At 41.0% G+C, this 9,115-nt stretch overlaps 1 protein-coding gene across 1 annotated transcript; it reads right to left on the bottom strand.

The window, feature by feature from the left end:
• Positions 1 to 5,482: 5,482 nt before the first annotated feature.
• Positions 5,483 to 7,891, bottom strand: lratd2b (LRAT domain containing 2b). Its single transcript, XM_078253458.1, has 2 exons — positions 7,765 to 7,891; positions 5,483 to 7,470 (listed from the first exon to the last, which is right to left on the bottom strand). The coding sequence occupies exon 2, from the start codon at positions 7,263 to 7,265 to the stop codon at positions 6,435 to 6,437; it is 831 nt and encodes a 276-aa protein (XP_078109584.1). The 5' UTR covers positions 7,266 to 7,470; positions 7,765 to 7,891; the 3' UTR covers positions 5,483 to 6,434.
• Between the last annotated feature and the right edge of the window lie 1,224 nt (positions 7,892 to 9,115).

The following is a 9,115-nucleotide window of genomic DNA, read 5'->3' as shown; positions in this document are numbered from 1 at the left end:
AATGCGCTATCTTTAGTATAAAGGATCTTTGCTGAAGGTAACAAAAGACGTCTACTAGCACGTCTTAAAGCTATAGTGCATAGTTTCTGTCTCCCTCATGAGGAATTCTAAGTAATGATAACACCACTTTTCTTGCATTCACATGACACAAGCCTTCCGTAATTGCGCACGCGCCCCCACCCCTCCTCCACGCAGTTGCTAGTAGCCAAGGAGGACACGGAGGATTAAAAAAACATGATGGACTCTTCAGAAGAGGTAATCATCTTCACTCTGCGAGCATAAGTCGCCCGGACAACACCAGTTTCTGAACATAGCCATACTGAGAAATAAAGAAAGAGTTGTGTGGAGCTGATAGTCTGAATTATCTTTGTAGCAACTCATTTGGCAATGGCTTGAATGTAACAGATGTTCATTAATATAAAAAAGTTACGCACTAAAGCTTTAAGATCACTAGTTAACATAGCCATGCTAGTTGTTTCCGTGTTTCTTTATGCTAAGCTAACGGTCTGCTGGCTGTATATTTACGGTGCAGATGTGAAAGTGGTATCGATCTTCTCATCTAAGCGTATTTCCCAAAATATCAAACTATTCCTTTAAGGCTATTGTGGAACAGGCCTGCTTGTGGACTCCTGCAGACACTTGATAATGATCGGGACTCTGTGGTCGGTCAAGTGTTTTGTGGCAGTTTTTGCTCCATTGCTTCGGCTGTTTCTGTGTGGCGTGCTGGAGGGACAGCACTTCACTAAACCACCTGCAGTCATCTCAAATCTGCAAATTCATTAGAAAGAATGGGGCATAGAAGCATAAAAAGTGAAAAAGCCTGAGCCATGGACATCATCGTGATAATAAGAATAGCAGAATATAAACAAGAAAGCTAACGAAGAAAGAGTGAGGCAAGGAAGAAAGGTAGAACATAATGGGTTACTGGATTTATATTTATTTTATCGGTGAAGGGCATAAGAAAACCCAGCTCTGTCCCTGACAATTAAACTAGCACAGTTGCACAGTAGAAGAGATGTGGAATTGAAATTAAAGAAGAGCAAGAATGTTGATAAGCACTAATTTGATACCCTGGGATCTTGGAGGAAGTTTTTTTTTTTTTTTTTTTTAAAGACAGCCGCTCTAATAAAAGACACTGATAGGGGAAACACACTCCACAAACAAAACTGACACTTTTCCAAAACTGTGGGGCTCCTTTTGATTTCATGAGTCTAAAACAACAGCAATTTAGGGATTATAATAGATATTGGGTTATAAGTAATATAAGTTAATCTCTAGAGATAAAGGATTTTAATGTAACACAAGCCAAATTATCTGTCAAATCCTAACACGGATCAGAAAAAAACAGAGAAAGAATAAAACTGAGTGAGAAAAATAAAAGGAGATTTTTCAAAAGGCCTACAATTTTTAACCTCTGTTAACCCGCACGATGCTGGCTAGGATTCTCTGCGATGAGTCAGGATAAAAAAAATGTTGATAGCTATTGAATCAGCCTGCCATAAATAAATGAAGTGGCAAACAGGTCAGAGTGCTTAAAGGCAACAATCCTCAGTCACATCTCAGCTCAAATATAAGGTTTTAATAACCACTGTAAATTCTGTTCCCGCTCTCTCAGGTCATAACTCAAGCCTCCCATCTCTTTCTTCCGTTCTTTTATTCGCTCATTCATCCATCACCATCCAAAGAAACAGGGTCAGTTTATTGAAGCCTTCCTCGGGGCCCTTTCTTGTTGTCTGGCTCTGCTTATGTAAACCAGACAGCCCTGGCTGACCGGACACAACAGCTCAAACTAGAATGGGGCCTGATTCCATTCTGATGAGCTCCTCATCAGCTGCAGTTGTCTAAAAATGTGCCCTCTTCCTCTAGTCACAATAACCAAATCAAAGACATTCTTACGTGGTTTTACAAAGCTATCCTTTCAAATAATGTATTGTATCTTCACCCAGCCTGACTTGCTAAATTTAGTATTCTTGTTTCCTTGTTATTTCCTTTGAACTATCATGATGTCTTTTAAATTGATCATTTCTAAGCTCAGCAATTTCCCTGTCCTAGCTGTTAACAGAGGCTTTACCTTCACAGCCTACTGCTCAGTCCTACGAAACCACATTTGTCAAGGCGAGTGAAAGAAACCACAAAGGAAGGAAGGGAACATTGGTTGCCCGCCTTTATGTGTGGTAGCATACAAACTATATTTAATTCAGTTGAAAAGTAGCAGGTGAAGCACAAACAGTGTAAAACTAGGCTATGGGAATGTTGCTTTGCAAAAGGGGGGGGGGCAACGCTAGAACTCCATGGAACTGGGAGGGAATGGACTTTGCCTTTGTACAGCTGAAAAAACAACGGCCAGCGGTCATCCCACTGATGACAAGAAATTATCACAGTCTGAAATCAACAGTAAACACAGTTCAGTCCAAGTCAAACTGCTGGAGTCCCGTATAAATTATTAACCCAATGCAGGTGGATGGTGCTGGAAGTAAAGTTACAGTACAGTAAAATGTAAAGAAAAAAAGTTGTACGAGTTGCAGCACTGTGGATCAGTAACTGTTAATGAATGCAGTGTAGTTAATGTTGGTGTTTCATTACACTCTCTCTAATTCACAGGAAATGGAAGTGTCTCCTCAAACACAAGCATAAACATGATTCAGGGGAGTGGGCAGTGAAAATTGCCTGACAAACAGCACTCTGTTCCTGTCTATAGCAGATGTTTTTTAAGGTGAGGAAAAACATTTTTTAACAGTTAACATGATGTAAAGTGGCCTGGTTATTAGAGAGTATCAAACTACTGTTCACATCAGTGCTGGCAAAATTTGAATTAAAAAAATTATTGAAACATTCAACAGGGCACTGCTTATCAAAGGCTGGTGTACTCTTAGTCATCTGTTTAACTATCTTATCTTACATGCACATTCTCTTTCCCAAACAGCAATTCATAAATCCCAATCTTTGCTGCTTTAAGAGGAATCCTATCTATTGGCAATCACCTTAGCAGTTCAGACACTGTTTGAGCAGCAAAAGTGGCATAAAACTGGCAATCTAATAAAACCCCTGAGGTGATATACATATTCTAAATAGTGGATCACATAACCTGAAATTGTCAAATGTCCTCAAACTATCCATCTTTAAGCTACACAGTGTTTGTCCCACATGGATAACAATCTCGCAGTGGCTCAAGGCCACGTCTAAAATACACTCCCGCTTCCTGTAGGCATGTCAGATAGAATCTCCTCATGAGCACACACTCCTCTGAAGTTCAGACATGTTTGCGTGTGGGAAGAAGTTTTTGTAAATAATGACATTTTGTTAACATGGGGTGGGTTTGATTGGAGCTCTGGCTCGTCCCCAACTTCTTTAATGTTGCCAGTTTTGCCTGAAGGGTGTGGGCTTTCCTCCAATCCTCCAAAGGAAACATGACAGACTCACTGGCCAAAAGGCTGATGTGAATGTGTGTAATCAATATGTCAAATCCAAAGCTTCCCCTGGTTTCACACGTTTTGTGTCATAAAAGACGGCTCTCACGCTCATTAGCATCGGATCGAGTTTGGTTACAGATCACACTGGTGGCCTTTTTCTAAAGGGTAATTTACATGCACTGGCTCAGCTTTCTCGGGATATTGGACGGAAATGTGGAAATTGTTTAATTTCTGTGTAGACAAGCTTAATTAAATTAAATTAAAATGGAGTCTTTACCACTAGGAACATGATGGAGCAATGTTTTTGTGGGTTTTGTTGGGCCAGTTTCACGCTATTCCGCTGATCAACAGGTGATGCAACGCACAAAGAAGCACAGCATAGCATCAATAAAGGTAGAGAAGAAGACAAACTAGGAAACAATGCTTCATTTTAAATAAGAAAAATAATTAAAAAAAATGTATAACTAACTAAAAATGAGGAAAAAGTACATTCAACATGTAGATGTAGATGCTAGACCTCAAAGACACACACTATATGTTTTGGTGGGGTAACACTACACAACAAACAAACTGTTTGCAAGAAAGCTCCACAGGGCAGCTTTCACCAACAAACAAGCTGCACAATAAAACCCTACTCAGATTTATAACAACTCAGCTGACAGCTTGATGTCTTTATCTCAGCCGAGAGATCATTTTGTATCTGTTTTTTTTTTTTACATAGCTCATGGTACAGTATACGTATGCTGACAATTTGTGGAGAGAAAACTCTAATTGAATGTAATATATGATGTAAGTATAATTCCATTTCAGTTATGTCACACATGATGAAAAATGTGAGTTAATATTCACTATTACGCAACTCTACTGTCAGCTGCTTTAACATAGTGTGCGTTACCCAATGCTACTCAGATTTTCTTGGTGCTAAAAAAATATGACAGATTATCATAAATATGAATCGCACACACACACACACACACACACATTTTCCTCATCACAGTGGTAGACCACAGAAGATTGAAGAAATGCTAATGTGTCCTGCAGCTTTTCTATTTGGTACCAGTGCTGATGATGATCCTGCTTTGGGTCCAGTGGGACCTTACCTGCAGCAAAATGACTACGGTATTATCTCCATGCAAATATTACCAGAGGAAAACAAACAGGCAAAGTAACTCATCTACGGAGCGGCTATGAGGGAGTCATCTGCTTCCCCTGAAATACAGAGGGGAAAAAAACAAGATATCTCACAGTTCAAATCAACCTCAGAGCTTGCTGTAATTTCCGTTGCAGCATCTGGATGTGAACATACTGTGAAGTGTTTCACAAGCTTTTGTTGTTTGACATTATTTGGACATTGGCATTTTAACTTATTAGGTATCTCAATTGTGCACCTGTTGTAATCTCACATAATTTTACTTTCATGGCCCGTTTCTCATCAAAACTTTAATCTTATCAAATCATATCAACTGGAATTATATACAATATGCACATTATCCTCTTATATTGTATCTTTATATAAGCAAAACTGGAACGTTATTTGGCCGAGTTAAAATTGAGCCTTTTTCTGGGTGGAAACAAACAAAACTGCACCTTTGACCGAAATGTAAATTAATGCTGTAATTTCAGCAGGAGAAAAAGCCAAATATGGGTGAGAAACATTCTTAGCCTGCGGCTAAACTTTCAAGAATGACTTATCTTCAGCCAGCAGAGGTGTAAACAAAGCAAAATGTCCAGCACAGATCAAAACTGGCAGCATTAAGTGCTTTAACTGTAGGGCAGTCCAACAACAAACAAAGGGCTGGGATCTTACTGGTGGAACAGGTAGAGCGCTGGCTCCTCTGGGGTGTGAACTGGGAAGGCGAGGATGTGGCTGCTTTCAAATACTAGTCTGTGCAGCGCAAACAATGGCTGGTGTTTAGGATGCCGGGTTTGGTTAGAATATAGAATAACCTCTCCTATTTTCTGAGATTCATAGTTTGACATTGGTTAGTATTGAACCGGCATTACCATAAATCATTTAAAAAAAAAAAAAAAAGGGCAAAGTCGCAATCCTTCACTGAAAAAATAAATAAAACTTTACTGTTCAAATATATATTTATTTCCATACTCCTTAATACAAACATATTTTTTTTCCAAAAAAATAAACTGTTGAAATGGGTGAATCAGTAAAAGGTGCACAGCTGTCATAACTGTGTTTACGAAGCAGTCAGAGTGGGTAAAGCTGTGTGATGATTGGATATAAAGCAAATCCTCAAGGTTGACACACAATAATACAGCAAGTCTCTCGTCCAATCTGTATTGATCACCATCACCTGAGTTGTAGGCTACAGGAGCGAGCGTTTTAGCAGTCAGGTACAAACAAGTACATTGGAGAGGTTTTGCTCTCTGTGCAAATAGTCATTGGATTAGAAAGATAATTGTGGGCAATTACATTTTGACTTCATCCCCAAATGATTAGAGTGCAGGTGCAGCTCAGATGCAAATGTATCCATCAAGTCACATAATCTTGGGGTTGAGGGTGTAAAAACTTTTTTCTTCAAAAAAGGAGGAAGGGCATTTGCCAGTGTGCAATTTTCGGCCTTTGGCCTTTGGTGTTTTGTTTTTTTGCCCCCAACGTCTCCTCCCAGGCAGCGCGGCAATGGTTATGTTTAGGGTTAAGTTTAGGGTTAGCTGCCTGGAAGGCCCCGTTGGAGGCAAAAAACACCATCGAGCGCAATTTTCACTTTTTCATGGGAATTTTGACCCCCCGTGTGATCTGCTCTGCTAATGTACTTGAGAATGAAACAAGTGTCACCCCAGATGTCAGGGCTTTTCCTCTCATTTGGATCAATTGGAACGCCCTCTTAAAATGCACTTTTGTTTGGCTCATGCACCCAAGCCCACAGACAAAGCTCTTGTTGGTTGACTGCGAGGGATAAATGCTCCCTCAACAACACACACGTTTTGTATTTCAGCATGAGAGTTGTTCATTGAACACGTCCTTTAACCTAAACCTCCAATCCGCACCAGGTTACCGAGCATCCACAATCAGTTAACGAAATGCTCCTCTTTGATTTCATGTGTTGCGTTCAGGTGGTTGGCCAGCTCTTGCGTCACAGCATCTTTGCCGATCTGATCGTTCCTCCTTTTTTCCATGATCACGTCCTCCAGGCTCTGAAACTCCAGGACGTGACTCTTCTTTTCTGAAAAGAGTAATTTTAACTTGTACGGCTGCTTTCCTATCCTTATCTCCCCTCCGATTTTAAACTCCCGTTTGCCAAAGCGGCACCAGGCAGCAAAGCACTCAGAGTTTCTCCAGTACAGCTCTCTGTCTCTCGAGCCAACATGGTCCAGCGCGTTGCGCACGATCACCTCCGGCGGGAGCGCACGGTACCTGTAGAGGCCGTTCACTATCCTGCCTTTTTTGCCCTGGCTCACATCGGTGAGAAAGTTGTTCTTTATCTCAGCCCTGTGCAAATGAACCACCTGGAAGTCCCCGACGTAAACAGCCCAGTGAGGATACTGTCCAGTTGCCACAAACTCCAGCAGGTCTCCCGGTCTGCACTTGTTCAGGAGACTTTCCGCAGAGTGAGCCGCGGCTCCACGGCTTGTCTCGTAGACGCACTCCTCTCGGTAGTAAATCGCACACTCCAGCTCGTCCTCGGGGTCGTAGGGCTTCTCCTCATGGTTCACCACGCGGTGCTTGTCCGATGAAAAGCGGTCCAAATGTTCGTCCTGCTCGTCGTCGTCGTCGTTGTTGGAGAAAATGTAAGAGACGCCGATCCGCGGTCCGTCGTCGTCCGGGTCGAACCCATTCGGGTCCGCCGTTGGCACCTCTGCGTAATTTAAATGCGTAAGTTTCTCCACCTGGTTCCCCATAAAGGTGACAGGCGGATGAAGGATGATGAAGCTGAACACAGAAACAGGATCCACCTGTTCTTTGCGCACTCACTTCACCTGGGAGGAGAGGCAGAGGGAGGCGCACGGTGTCTTAACTAAATCCAAAGCGGTGAAGACGGGTACCAATAATCCATGCCCGGCTGTAGGCTATTTATCCTCCGAATGAACACCGACTGCGCCGAATCTGCACATAAAGAGAAAAAGAAAGGAGCTTAAACAACGACTTCAACGCCTAGAAGCCAATCTGCGAGTTAAACTACATTACAGCATACATTTCCAACAAGTGTGACCAGACACACCTGTTGGTTCAGTTTCGACATATCCTACTCACCGATATAACCACTGCTATTTTTTACTTCATATAGTAATGTACCATATCATCTACTTTTATGCTTGTCATGTTAATCTTTCTCAATTGAAGGCTACTTTACTGTTGCTCCTGGTCATTTTCTCCAGCTCAGTGCGCAGACGGACTCACCTGCGGTTCAGCGCCTGGCTGCAGCTTTTTCACGCGCTCCTGTTGTCACATCGGTATCTGTATGCTGGGATGTTGTGTGGTTTGCTCTGCTTCACACCCTGTCTGTCTGTAGTATGAACCACAGCGCTTGTTGCAGCGAAACTCACCCAGGACCCGGTGACTGTTGGGAGGTGTTGTCATTTAAAGCGACAGTACGCCTTTACGCCTCATTTACATATTCAGTTTACTTAAAACTACCCACAAAGTGAGATTATTATGAGATTATGTCAAGGAGTTTATCAAAGTAAAATACTGTAATGAATGTATAATCAATATGGTTTAATACATGTTCAGTATACTATTGGATGAAAATAAAACACAAATATTTTTGTTCATTGTAGCTTATAGTACTGCGTACGAACGAATGGTATAGGGATAGGTTACATATTAGGGAGAATAATCCCAAACGTTTATAAACAAACAGCATATGCAGATCATAAAGTATATCTGGATTATACATGCATACTTTTTAATTAACAAAAGCAGTCTTCGTGCAATTCTACTAAAGAGGTGTGAGTCCATAAAAGAAGTTAATAAGGAAATTCAAACATCAAACTTTCATGAACAGAGGAGCAGACACCTCCAGAGTGTAAGGAGAGAGAAGTCCACATGGGCTGTTTGGACCACTTTCTCATGAAATTTTGTCCTTTGTACAACAACAACGCTTGATAAATAGTCGGTCATAGTATGCCAGTTCATTATTTCATTATTTCCATACTCAGACAGTGGTGTGCTATGTTGAAATGAGGTGTAAAAGTGAAACCTCTTTGGCAATTTGTACAGAGACTTTTGATGGAATTCAAGGGTTAGCATCATAAAGACTTGAGATACACTACTAATCATGACTAAATGCTTTTAACTATAGTTCTCTTCATTCTTTCAAACACTAACCTACCAAAGTTGGTTTATTTGATCAAATCAAATGTGCTGCAAAACTGAGGGCATACATTTTTAGTCAATAACAGCATTCCATTGAACTTAAGGTTGCGTCATTCTAAACAACCAGACATAGCTTTATACAATCAAATCCAAACGGATTATATAATGTCATATGGTTCTTTGTGTATATTAAGTTTGCAGCATTTTGCCAATAAAGATGTACACATCACTGATGCATGCAGGGATATCGAAACAGTGATGGTTAAGCATCTCTGAAATGCACTCTGCCTAAATTAAACTTCACAGAAGACCTTTTTGTTCAGCAGACATTTTTACTTGTCATAGCAGGGAAAGCACAGGTGTTACTAATTAACATTAACAATGGCTGTGTTCTATACCAATATCCCAGTAAGCCATGACAGAATGACAGTGA

This window comes from Sander vitreus, chromosome 6 (assembly GCF_031162955.1).
Source record: "Sander vitreus isolate 19-12246 chromosome 6, sanVit1, whole genome shotgun sequence".
Taxonomy (NCBI): domain Eukaryota; kingdom Metazoa; phylum Chordata; class Actinopteri; order Perciformes; family Percidae; genus Sander; species Sander vitreus.
This window is presented reverse-complemented; position numbering and strand designations above follow the sequence as displayed.

Excerpts from the sequence above, each read along its gene's own strand:
- lratd2b (XM_078253458.1), bottom strand. The coding sequence starts at position 7,265 with ATGGGGAACCAGGTGGAGAAACTTACGCATTTAAATTACGCAGAGGTG.